The 13,587-nt window shown below is 44.5% G+C and overlaps 1 protein-coding gene across 1 annotated transcript in view; it reads left to right on the top strand.

The window, feature by feature from the left end:
- The window catches only part of Rtn1 (reticulon 1), a 209,333-nt gene that overhangs the window by 95,151 nt on the left and 100,595 nt on the right, over positions 1-13,587 (top strand). Inside the window, exon 2 of the mRNA XM_031357772.1 lies at positions 9,010-9,786. Within this exon, the coding sequence (XP_031213632.1) occupies positions 9,010-9,786 (777 nt within the window). The remainder of the gene's footprint in view (positions 1-9,009; positions 9,787-13,587) is intronic.

The following is a 13,587-nucleotide window of genomic DNA, read 5'->3' as shown; positions in this document are numbered from 1 at the left end:
CCACATGCCTTTGGGTCATAGAGTTTACTCAGCCCTTTCTGCCTGGCTTCCATCTGCAGGGGCATCTGTTCACGCACTTATTTCGATGTGGATCGATTGGTCTCTGCATAAACGAGGCTCCTAAATTCTGCAGAAGAGTTGCTGAGCTCAGATGTTTGAAGGAATCTCTGTATACTGAAAAACTTTTCTTTAAGGAGATTACCTAGAATGTGGGGGTCAGGAGCAAAGACAAAAGAACCATTAAGGGGCAAGGAAATTTGTATTTATAACACAAAACCCTCAGGGAAAAGTGGACTACAGGAGAAATACAGGCGGTTCACATAGGCTGTCCTCCCAGCAGGCTCACATGGGAGTCACTAATTATGGTGACATCTTGCATCTCGGATTCACACCCCCCCGCATCCCCTTCCCCCCTCACACACCCTGCCCCATTACTGCATGGTCCCTCAGACATGTTCACATTCATTTTCTTTGTGTTAGATCTTCCCTACCTGGCCCACAGAGTCACTGAGGCTCTGATACTCTCATCTCCTAGAAGTTCCCTCATACTATATGTATCCATGTGTGTGTGCATATATAACAGTTATGTGTGCACATATAGTAGGCAGATAAGAAAAGCACTCTTGTGGCACGGATTTGTATTTAACAGTGTAACAGGACAGGATCCTACCCGGCCAGCTGCTTGAGCTGGATACCTCAGTGCCCACATCTGCCAACTCTGCAGGAAGCGTTGACAAGAATTAATTGGCTTTCCAGAGCCTCAAGGCTCAGCTTTCCTGTTCAGTGCCAACAATCCCCCGCAGGACTCTGCCATCTCATAGTCTCATAATTTACTGTCCAGAGAGTATTCTGTTTGCAAGAGTCCCATCAAATAGGCACCCCGTAATGCTTATAAAATATCAGATTCAAGAGTGGAGAAAATATGACAAGGCTACATGGCTACACCCAAAGCATGTGGCTCAGTCAGCATTTCTCTTGTGATCCTAACTTGGCTTCTTCTAAAATGAATGAAAATAAAAAATGAAAAGAGGGCGGTGGTGGTGCACGCCTTTGGTCCCAGCACTTGGGAGGCAGAAGCAGGTGGATTTCTGAGTTCGAGGCCAGCCTGGTCTACAGGGTGAGTTCCAGGACAGCCAGGGCTATACAGAGAAACCCTGTCTCAAAAAACAAAAAAACAAAAAAACAAAGAAAAGAAAAGAAAAGAAAAGAAAAGAATAAAGGATGTGCTTTATACAAGCTTGGGCAATATTTCTAAATGACAATTCTAAATACCATAATCTAGAGTGTTGAAAAATATTCTTAAGATACAAAATAGAGAAAAATAAAAATCTTCATAATATAAGTTAATTTTTAGGGGTATCTAGATAATGTTTTAATTTGAAATATGCAGAAAAAATTTGTGTCTTAGATAAAATGGTTTTATATCAGTGTTTGTCTTAGTTCTTTAGATTTATAAAAGTTCGCTGAAGGACTTAGAAGTGGCTTGTTAAGCTTTTGAGAGGGAGTGGCGGCATTTCCAAACAAAATTTAGTTGTTTGATTCTCCCTTCTCTTCTTCTTATCCATTTCATGATTTCAAGTTCAAACACATTAGATTCTGCTAATTATACAATATATACATGTAAGTATCCACTAGAATTATGTATTTTAAAATTTTACTAATTTTTTTACAGATTACCCTAAAGAAAAAATTATACAAATTGCATTTCACATAGAAAAATATTATTACAATTTATTATTCTTTTTCTTTATTGAATCAGTGAACGTTTTATTTGTGGTTTTACTTTTTATTGAAAACAGATTTTTTTTTTAAACATTACGTTCTCATCATGGTTTCCCCTCCCCCAACTCCTCCCAGATCCTTAGGGCTTTTCCACACACCCAAAGCCACAGCCTTTCATTCTCTCTCTCATTAGAAAACAGACAAGTAAAACAAACAGAAAAAGAAGAGCCTAAGAAGAAGCAGGAGAAACACACACAGATGCAGAGGTGCACATTTTTGCACATAGAGAGCTTCCTTGAAAACACAAAATTGGAAACCATACTCTATAAGCAAAGGCTCCATTAAAAAAAAAGCACCTCCACAAAATACTGTGAGACAGAAACCCTCCCCAAATGCCGCTGAATTCAATGCATAGTGACCATCTCCTTTGGGGCGTGGAGCCTGCCCTTAGGTGTGGTTTGCATACCCAGTGAGACTCCATTAGAGAAAACCACTTGCCTCTCTCTATCTGGCTTAGCCCTATTCAGGCCCGTGCATGCTGCAACAGTCTCTGTAAGTTCATATGTGCATTAGTCTTGTTGTGTCTAGAAAGGCCTCGTTTCCTAGGTATTTGTCATGATTTGTATATGTTCAGAAAGTGGCACTGTTAGAAGGTGTAGCCCTGTTGAAGTAGGTGTAGTCTTGTTGGAGTAGGTGTGTCACTGTGGGTGTGGGCTTTAAGACCCTCATCCTAGCTGCCTGGAAGCTAGTCTTCCACTAGCAACCTTCAGATGAAGATGTAGAACTCTCAGCTCTGCCTGTACAATGCCTGCCTGGATGCTGCCATGCTTCTGCCTTGATGATAATGGACTGAACCTCTGAACCTGTAAACCAGGCCCAGTTAAATGTTATCCTTATAAGAGTTGCCTTGGTCATAATGTCTACAGCAGTAAATCCCTATGATAGTATCTTTAATCTATGCTGGCTCTTACTATCTTTCTGTCCTTCTTCCACAGAGTTCCCTGAAGGGACATGATAAAGACATCCCATTTAGGACTAAGTGTTCCAAGGTCTCTCACACTCTGCCTATTGTCCAGTTGTGTCTCTGTACTTGTTCCCATCTTCTGCAAAAGGAAGCTTATCTGATGAGGGCTGAGCAAGGCACTGATCTATGCGTACAGCAGAATGTTGCTAGGAGCCATTTTATTGCTATATTTCTTCAGCAGAACAGTAGTATTTTTGCCCCTAGGTCTCAGGTTCTTGGCCATCTGAGCAGTGCCAGGCGTGGGTCCTATCTGTGGAGCGGGCCTTAAATCCAATCAGATAATGTTTGGTTATTCCCGTAACTCCTGTGCCATAATTTCACCAGCATATCTTGCAGGCAGGTCACCATGGTAGAACAGAGGGTTTGTAGCTGAATTGGTGGAGTGTGCCAAGTACCTTCCAGTGCCATGAGCACTGGCCCGTCCAGGTGAAGGCTCTAGATAGGCACCAGCTCAACTACTTTGTGTCGAATGAGTTATGTAAGTGTTAGCTTCAGCAGTAGGGTCTTACCATCAGTTTATGGAGAGCAACCAATAGCCTCGGCTGTTTGGGCCAAAAAAGTCAATTAAATGTAACTCATTCCTGGCACTGGAGGTTTGTTGGGTGGAAAGAGACTAGTTAAGGCTCTATCTTTCCTTATTTGGCAATTTCATGTAGACTACCTTCATACGGTAATATTTTGGGAGCTACACATAACCCCTCGGTGGCCCTTAGTTTTAGCGTTACTCTCCTCTTTTCTCCCCCTCCATGTAACCCCCCATTCTAGCCCCCACTCTGCCTCCCCATAAATGTCTACTCCACTTCCCCCTCCTTAGGAGGTCCTTTCCTCCCCACCAGTCTCTTACTCTACGCCTAACTTCTGCCGTATGGATTGTATGGATTGTACTCTGCATATCAAACACTTAAAAGCCAACATTCACATGTAAGTGAATACATAGTTTATTTGTCTTTTTAAGTATCCATCCCCTACATGGTACTTCCTGGCATATGCCTAAAGGGCTGGATCATCTCCTCACTGATGCTAGCTCGGCCAAGTTCAGTGCTGCTCTGCTTACAATAGCTACAAAACAGACACAACCAAAAGGTCCTTCAGCTGATGGGTAAGTAATGAGAGTGCTACGCACAGGGCAGAATTATTCTCAGCTGTAGAGAAAAGGTAAAGCATGCAATGTTCTGGTAAATGAATAGATTGAGAAAATGATATGTTGATGCCAAAGGACTAACCTGTATGTTCTCTTTTATGTGTAATTCTTAGTTAAGGATCTTTAGGTGTTGAGGACAGACTCTGAGGTGATGGCAGGCTGAGAGCTCTAGAAAGAGTGGACATAGGTGCTGTGAAGGGGACCTAGAAAACAGGGAAACAGGGAGGAAAAACTACCTGGAAAGGGGAAAGGGGACACTACAGAGGGAGAATCCCCAAAGAGTATAAGCTAATTGCTTTAGTTGCTTCTCAGAACTTGAAGGGTTAGACCCTGAAGCTGAAGACTGCAGAACACATTGGACAAAGAGCCGGCGGGATCAGACTGGAACTGACTTGAAAGCATCCTCCCTCAAGACTGGCTCTCAAAGTTTCTAAGGCTTCTGTGCAAGCTGCCCCAGGGAGAACAATGATCAATAGTTCTCCCCAAAGCCTTCAAACCACAACAATGACCTCAGTGGCAAGGTACTCCCAAGAGTGCAGTAGTGCTATTTATATCATGGGGGCAGCGGGTAACCAACAGCCGTCTAATTGGACTTGAGGCTTGCTCCACAGGAGGGAAGTCATGTCCGGTACCTATAAACCCAACGGTTTGCTCCTGGCTGGAGAGAACCTGCTACTGCCACTTCCTTACACTCGTATAATTCCTAACTGTATTTCAAATACTTATCGCGATAGCCACAAGTAAGTGTAGTTCTCACCCCAAACCAAAGGAGCTCTTTTCTGCCACAGATAGAAATCATTACAGAAATCCATAGACCTCCGCGTGGGCAAAGTGGAGAAAACAACTGAGGCTGAGTGTCCAGCCCCAGTTGCTACATCTGCCCACAGTCCCTGTCAGTGAGGCTCAGGGATATTGTGGAAAAGGGGGGGCAGAAAGACGTAAGAGCCAGAGGAACAGGATTATCTGCCATGAGCTAGTGTCTGCTGTGTGACACACTCACTCACACACACACACACACACACACACACACAAACTCAGGTATGTGTTTTACATGATACTTAAGTGGTTTTTGTTTTTGTTTTTTTTTTTTTTTTTTTGGTTTTTCGAGATAGGGTTTCTCTGTATAGCCCTGGCTGTCCTGGAACTCACTCTGTAGACCAGGCTGGCCTCGAACTCAGAAATCCACCTGCTTCTGCCTCCCAAGTGCTGGGATTAAAGGCCTGCGCCACCACCGCCCGGTGATACTTTATGTGTTAAATAGCACTCTGCATATTATATAACACAGGCATGTATTTGTAATAAAAATTAAAGAATAGGTCATGAGTTTGAATGGAAGGACACAGAGGGGTTGGAAGGGAAGAGAGTAAAATGATGTAATCACACCCTCACAGATGAGCGCCTCTAAAACTAGAAAGTAAAAGAACTCTCCATACATATGAACACAATTTCCTTATAACAATAATTTTGGAACTGATGTGAAGTTGAAATATGTGGTATAACATGTTATACTGACAGTTTGAAATATTGGAAAAATTACAAAACTCAACACATGAAAAAGAATATTCCAGGGATAGATTATAGGCTATTACACAGCAGTGTTCTCCTCAGCAGGCTTACATTATAACTTTTAATGACATTTTGATAACTTACATCACAACAAATCTCTCTTTTTTTTTTTTTTGCGGGGCAGAGCATGTCTCTCCTCAGAGAAGATGTCTATATTTATTTTCTGTGGGGTAGATCTATTCCACTGAGAGACATACTTAATTTTTCCTAGAAACTTTCTCAGTCATAAAACAAAACAAAACAAAACCAAAAAAGCATTATCAGGTATCCATGCACAGCCATCCCGTGTGTGGCAGGGAATAGTCCGGCATCTCCCCAGTCATTCAGCTCTCGACCCTCATGTAGAACCATTTCTGTTTCAGTGGAAATTGTGGGAATTTGTTTAGGGTTTCAGCATTTTTAACTCTTTATGGCTTTGGATTTGTTCTCTTTCTGTCTTTCTTTTTTAAATTTTAGACTTTAGAAGTTTGAGTTTTTGGGAATTTAAAACCTTTGGATTGTTGGGTTTGGGGGTCTATAATAAGCTCTGTAATTTTTACAAGTGCTGGAGTTCTCACAATGACTATTCCCCTTCCTGCTTCCTGAGTTAGTAGTATTTGCAGGGGTGCAAATGTTGTTCTTCCAATTAAGATTAAGAGCCTTTGAGTAAGACCAGGCTGGGCACTCCCCATTGTTGCCTCTGTTTCTGTGCGCTCTCAAATCCTGCCAGTTGAGACTCTGTCCCTTTTTCTAGCATGCATCTGGGAAGGGAAGCTCCTATTCTTTGAGGCATCACCTCTGGGACAATTGACTCTGATCTACGGGAAGTGATGAAGGAGGGATGTCATGTCAGGGTATGGTGACTGTCATTTAGTACAAAAATCACAAGAAGTCCGAGGGGCTCTCTGTGGTTATTCCATGCAACTTTTCACGAAGTGGAGGCTCCACCCTTTATTAGATTACCCACTGGGGTCACTCTTGCTCCGTTGCTGGATAGCTCACATTCATCCACGGGTTTCCAAGCACAAAGAAAGCTAAAATGTTTTTTGTAACTTGTTCTAATTAGTTTTTAGTAGCTTCATTCCACAAGTCTAGTCATTGATTTATTGATTGGCCTAGCCACTAGAATGCCTACTATACAATATAATATGCCAGTCATGAGCCTCAAACTCCAGGAGCAGACTGGTCTACAAGGCATCATGGACTCATGTAAGGATAAGCCACAGAGTGTGTGACTGCTACAAATGCCGGGGTATATGAATGAGGAGGAAGAACCACAGAAGAGCTCTGTAGGCTCCGTCAATGCTCTGGTGTAATGTTCATACACCCCCAACATTTATATGCTATAACCAATGTGACGGCATTTGAAGGAGAGTAGGTGATGAGGGTCAGTGCCCCTCACTAAGAAAAGCAGGGTGGCATGAGAACTCTTGGGATCCACCTATCCCCACTTCCCACCGCACTTGGGTTCAGGCCCATCACACTGGCAAGGTGCCTATTCATGTGTAAACAACCTCTCATGCATGTTCCTACAAGCAATTCTAATGAACCTCTCATTGGAGCATTACAAATACAGACATGAAACTAGACAGCGGGCTTCCTGGAAAGAGGAAGGGGATCAGTGGGAGGGAGGGCTGAGATAGTGACTGAGGGTAGGACTGCAAAGACAAGAAGCAGAGTAAAACTTGGCATTAGAGTGATAGAGAAGTAGAATGGGGAAAGTAAATAGAAAGAGACACAAAAGGGAAGGGAGATGAGGCCCCTCTAAAGGTATGCAGAAACCATCAAAGGCTAAAGAAACTTATCACACAATTTGAAATATTCCCAGCAAAAGTAGGAAGATCCCAAGACAGGGAGATCTCAAGGCCAGGCCAATCTGTAGCCTTTGGGGAAGCTGGCTTAAAGGGGGAAGGGGGAGTGGCACAGAGGCAGAGAGACAGAGATAGAGACAAAGACAGAGAGAGACAGAGACAGAGAGAGAGACAGAGAGACAGAGAGAGAGACAGAGAGAGAGGATATGGTGAAATGCAAATTTGAAATCAGATGTTGCACAGTGCACCCCTCTTTGCAGTCTCTGACCAGGGCATGGGCCAGAGCCTGCCTCCACACCACCTTGCTTGACCTTCTCTGTCTACTCAGGTTGGTGTCATCTAACGAGAGCAGAACCTCTGTGGTGTTGTGCTTCCTGTGTTGGTCTTTGCCCAGTTCCTTCTACCACCAGAGGGTGTGCTGCGGGGCCTGGGATGTTGTATGCTTTAACTAAAGGTCGCTTTTGGTATTTGAACACTTGAAAGCAGCTGGCGAGCTTCCTTTGGACGTGCTTTAGGCCCTAACTCCACCAAGCTTGCTACCGCCTGCCCCATTATTGAGGAAGTTAGCTAGTGTCAATCCAGTCTGTTGCTCAGGCCAGACATTCACCATGTGAAACACTGCTTGTTTCTGACTTATTTTTCATGGTAGGTAGAGGTATTTTACAGGTATTCCCGAGTGATCACTTTCACAGAGGATGGTAATTTTGTCTGGTGTATTCTTTGGGTGTGTCTAGGATTTTCATATTGTGCATGCTGTGTGTGCATGTGTATGCATGTGTGTGTTTACACATGTGTGTAGTTTATTTATTTGTAGACTCTGAGATTTAATATATAAAGCTGTTGTAAGAAAGGATCAGGTCAACACCCCATTGCCTGGCATGTAGTCTTTATTGACCTGTTTGCTTCTATTTGCAGCAAGATATAGAAGCTTTTTCCCCCCCTTCAAAATAGTAGTAGTAGTAATAATAATAATAATAATAACAGTAATAATAATAAAGAATAATAAACAGTTCAATTTTATTGCGTTAGGAGTTACACATTGCTGTGGACCTCAGAGGACAACTTGTGGGAAGTTGTTCTCTTCTTTCACTGTCTGGCTCCTGAAGATGGAATTCAAGACATCAAGCTTCTTGGCAAGTGACTTTACTTGCTAAGCCACCTCACTGGCCTCTCCTATTAATCAATGCCTTGTGGGGGCAAGAAGAAAGACCCAGGGGAGACAGTCTGTAAACTCAAATCTACCAACTTGCTGTCCCCTTAGTACCTGTGGAAGAAAGGAATACTCAGTAGAGGCTAATGAACTCACTGGAAACAGACACTGAGAGAAGCCGTTGAGGGGATGAGGCTCCAAACTAGGAATACCTTTCTCTGTAGACAATGGATGGGTTTAATCAGCAGGACAGGCCCGGGAGCCCTTTGAAGCCCAGATGTGTGAGCCTCCATGAGCAGGCCCTATCTGCACCAGACAGGCCCAGCTGTCTACACCATTGATCATTTTATAAACCCGCAGTTACTTCCAAAATTAAGTCAATGACGTTAGAGCATATTAGGGTACCAGTTGTTGAAACACAGTGAACTGCTTTTGTCTGTTGCCTGGAAAATATCAGAGTTGTAGACTATCAGGTAGACAAGGAAAATTAGCATGCTGATGCTCCAATGTCTTGAGAAAGGATGTTGTATTTTCTCAGTGAGGGATATCTGATAGGCAGGAGAGAAACCTCCAGCCAGGAGCTTGCTCATTGGTCTGCTGTTATTTTGATTGACAGGTATGGCAGCTGTTTCCGATGCCCTCGACCACTCTCCCTCTTCAACACTGAAAGACGGGGAAGGGGCATGTTACACATCCCTGATTTCTTCTGACATCTGTTATCCACCTCGGGAGGACTCTGCATACTTTACTGGAATTCTTCAGAAGGAAAATGGTCACATCACCACTTCTGAGAGTCCTGAGGAGCTGGAGACCCCTGGACCCTCGTTACCAGAAGTGCCTGGGATGGAGCCACATGGCTTATTGAGTTCCGACTCTGGAATAGAGATGACTCCTGCTGAGTCCACCGAAGTGAACAAGATCCTAGCTGACCCCTTAGACCAGATGAAGACAGAAGCCTATAAATACATTGACATAACCAGGCCACAGGAGGCAAAAGGCCAGGAGGAGCAACACCCTGGGCCAGAAGAGAAAGACTTGGACTTTAAAGACAAGGACACTGAAGTAGCCATAAAACCAGAAGGGGTTCGTGCACCTAACCAGCCAGCTCCCGTGGAGGGGAAGCTCATCAAAGACCACTTATTCGAAGAGTCTACCTTTGCTCCTTACATAGATGAGCTTTCTGATGAGCAACACAGGATGTCTCTGGTCACTGCCCCCGTCAAGATTACACTGACGGAGATCGAACCTCCTGTTCTGACTGCCACCCAAGAGACAATTCCTGAGAAGCAAGACCTGTGTCTGAAACCAAGTCCTGACACAGTGCCCACGGTCACTGTCTCAGAGCCTGAAGATGACAGCCCAGGATCTGTCACTCCTCCATCTTCTGGAACAGGTAAAGACACTGGTAATTGTTCACTTTGGGAAACACCAGCCTGTGGAGGGCTGAAGCTCCAAAGCAGGTAGATGGCTGGGCTTCCTCCTATTTACTCCCTCCTCCTAAGCAGACCTCATGTTCAATTCGATAGCTTTGGGTTACGTCTAAGACGTAAGTAGCCCTTCTGGACCCTTGAGGGCTGTGCTGTGCTGGTCATTATTGTGGTTTGCTGCTTTAAAGTCATGGAGAACTACTGATTGCTTTTTGTACTACGAGGCAGCTTCTGGGCCACTTCCCACTCAATTGCTCTAGTTCCTGGTCAGAAGTACGTGGTATCTCTGGCAATAGCACTTACATTCTGGAAGGCAGCTGAGGGCCATGGTCTGTATTTTTCCTTGCTAAATTCTACCAGTCAACCGGGTAGAATAATCCTAGTTGTTAGAGTCACATGACGAGTTACAGAAGGCAGGTGTCTAAGCTCCACCCAGACCTTCTCCTACTAACTTAGCATTTCTGAAGGCCACCTTGAGCTGCACAGCTCGGATATGAGCGGTGGGGAAAGACTATGGTTCTGGCTTGGGGAGATGGCTCAGAGAGGACCAAAGTTCAGAGCCCTCCCACCTGCATAAATGCTGGCTGAGAGGGCGTGTCAGCCCTGTAGCTCTGTAATCACAGTGCTTGAGGACCAGGGACAGGGAATTAGCAGAAAATGCTAGCTAGACTACCTGAGTTGGTAAGCTCTGGGTCCCAGTGAGAAGCTGCCCTGCGTCATCACGCAGAGACTGATGCCCAACAGCACCATTACCTTCCTGTTCTCCCACTCTCCCAATCCATCACAAGGGGCACAAGGGAGGGTTTGGAGGGAGAAAAGGGATGGCAGAAATGTAACTATTATAATCTCAAAAATAAAACTTAAAAAGCAAAACAACTGTTTCATTCTCTCTCAAACTTTTTGATGAGTGTTGCTGTTTCAAGCCATTTTTGTCACAGCTCACTCTCTTTAGTAAGCCATGCGCTTAAGTCCTTGTTAGGATTCCAAACAAAGCAGTAGTGTAAAAGTTACGTGATGTGACTTCCACATGGTGGGCTAAGGATGAGAAGGGGGGGAGGGCCAAGGGTGCCAATGGAGACATGATCTATGTCTTCAGAGCACAGTGTTGGCACCAGCGCAGCTCCACATGTGAGCATCCGCTGGGTGACAGGCACTTGACATATGGAGTCCACATTCTCTGTGCATTTGCTTATCCTAAACTTTTTATATAAGTGTAATATTACAAAAATGCAGCTCACCACGTCTTATTTCACTTAGCACAGTAACTTGAGGTATGCTGTCTCATGCCCCTGCATTTCACCACCTCCGTCCCTTTTACAGCCAAAGACTATCTCACTGTAAGGCCGTCTCACTCTTAAGCTATCCACTTGTTAGTTAAGGGATACGGGGGTTGTCAGCACCTCTTATTTAGGTCACCGTTTCATCTGGAGGAAGGTTTTCATGTAGCATGAGGAATGGTTCTGGCTTTATCCTTTTGCATATGATTATCCAACCACTTTTTCTCTCTTCATTTCCAAACTATGACCGGTCCCCATCTCAGACCTGTGCTTCCTTAAAACAAGGAAAGCATTTGAAATGGAAAGACACACGTTTAGAGTCAAGGCAAGTCATTTCTGCCAGGACACCAGCAATCCACTCAGAGGCTGTAACTGAGGAGACAGAGACTGTGCTGTGTGAGGGAACCAATAGACAACAGCAGGACCTTCTTGCTAGGAAGCCATTACTATCCCTGGACTGAGTAGAGTAGGAGGAGGTGATTCAGAAACCTGCAAAGAGCTAGAACATCAAAGACACAGGGAGTCATGAACCATACCACAGTATTTCCTTCCTTTGGCCTTTCCTATTGACTGAACCAAGGTGGAAGGGATGGATCCTGGACAATGTACAGAATACATGAGAGAGAGAGACAGAGAGAGAGAGACAGAGACAGAGAGAGAGAGACAGAGACAGAGAGAGACAGAGAGACAGAGAAGAGGGAGAGAGAGAGAGAGAGACTGACAGACAGACAGAGACAGAGAGACAGAGAGACAGAGAGAGACAGAGAGAGAGAGAGGAGCACTAATGGAACGATACCACACAGTTGTGCAAGCCATTGACACAGGTTGTAAGCTCCATATGTCAAGTGCCTGTCACCCAGCTGATGCTCACATGTGGAGCTGCGCTGGTGCCAACACTGTGCTCTGAAGACATAGATCATGTCTCCATTGGCACCCTTGGCCCTCCCCCCTTCTCATCCTAGCCCACCATGTGGAAGTCACATCACGTAACTTTTACACTACTGCTTTGTTTGGAATCCTAACAAGGACTTAAGCACATGGCTTACTAAAGAGAGTGAGCTGTGATGAAAGTGGCTTGAAACAGCAACACTCATCAAAACATTTGAGAGAGAATGAAGCCGTTGTTTTATTTTTGAGATTATAAGTTACATTTCTCCCATCTCTTTTCTCCCTCCAAGGTCTCCCTTGTGCCCCTTCCTCCTCCACTTCAGATTCATGCCCTTTCCCACTAATTCTTAATGCATGCATATATGTCTATACATATATATTCCTAAATATAAATGGTTCCATCCATGTTACTTGTATGTATGTATTCAGGAGAAACAGTTGTTTTAAGACACTTCAAACACAGAGCATATCATTTCTCTACTCCAGTGATTGCTCTTTCCACGAGAGCTCGAGAGCTCTGACACACCCACACCATCTCCACCTCTTCTGCTATACTCCCGTATTTATGAGTCCTTCCAGACATCATGGTCTCCTTTTGGTATTGATAGATCATTGTGACTCCCACCTCCAGGCTTTCGCACTGCTCAGCACACTTTTCTTTTGGAAACAAAGGGTTAAATCTAGGCCCACCTCTTACAGAAGCCTCACCCGACCTATTTAAAGCTGAAGCCTCATCCAGCCCTGTCCAGAACATCTGACATCTGATTCCCTTACCCAACTCTGCTTTTCCCTCCTGGCACTTGCTATCACATTCTACACACTTATTATATGTACTGCTGATGTGACTCCTTGCCATTTGAACTCTTGACCCTGCTTAAGAGATGGATGATATGTAGGGTAAAGTTGGTCCTGCTTTGTAGAGAATTTTAAAACTCTAAAATACGTTATCTGGTCCTCTCAGAATCCTAGAGTCACAGATGATGCAGTATAATAGGGTCATCTTGCCTCCCTAGAGCTCCACAGTGACCCTAATATCCTGCAGGAAGCTTTGGATGGTCAGTTCTTGCCACATAAGGTCCCGGGATGGATGTCTAAGGTACCCGGAAGAAAGGCCCTGCCTGCTCAGTAGCAAAACAGTACCAAACTCCTGAGCTCTGTTGCCATGGTGATTGCAACAGCCAAGCTCAGCGGGGTTGCCAGTGTGGCCTCCAGGCCATCTGGAGGAACATCAGGCAGAAGGCAGACACTTGCCCTGGGGACTGGAGTGACTCCGAGCTGACATCTTCTCAGGAGGGGGGTGGGCAAAGCACTGCAGCGGGTTACCTCAGTTGCAGTCCCACGAGAAGGTCCAGCTGATAATCCTCTGGGGGGAAAAATGGCAACACCTTTGAACTTTAGGCTTTAAAAATAAAAACATTCTCATGAGAAATGTGCAGCTCAGAAGTCTAGTCAAAGCCCTGTCTTCTCTTATTAACAGAGAAGGAATGGGCAGCCATGGGCATGGGGGAAGGATGACTTTCAGATTTCTTGACGTTGGTGGACTCAATTAGGGATACGTGTCCATTTGATTATCTGATGAAATCTGTGAAGCTGAGAAACTCC

Source organism: Mastomys coucha, unplaced genomic scaffold (assembly GCF_008632895.1).
Source record: "Mastomys coucha isolate ucsf_1 unplaced genomic scaffold, UCSF_Mcou_1 pScaffold6, whole genome shotgun sequence".
NCBI lineage: Eukaryota > Metazoa > Chordata > Mammalia > Rodentia > Muridae > Mastomys > Mastomys coucha.
The sequence above is the reverse complement of the archived record's forward strand: the minus strand, read 5'-3'. Positions and strand labels throughout refer to the sequence as shown.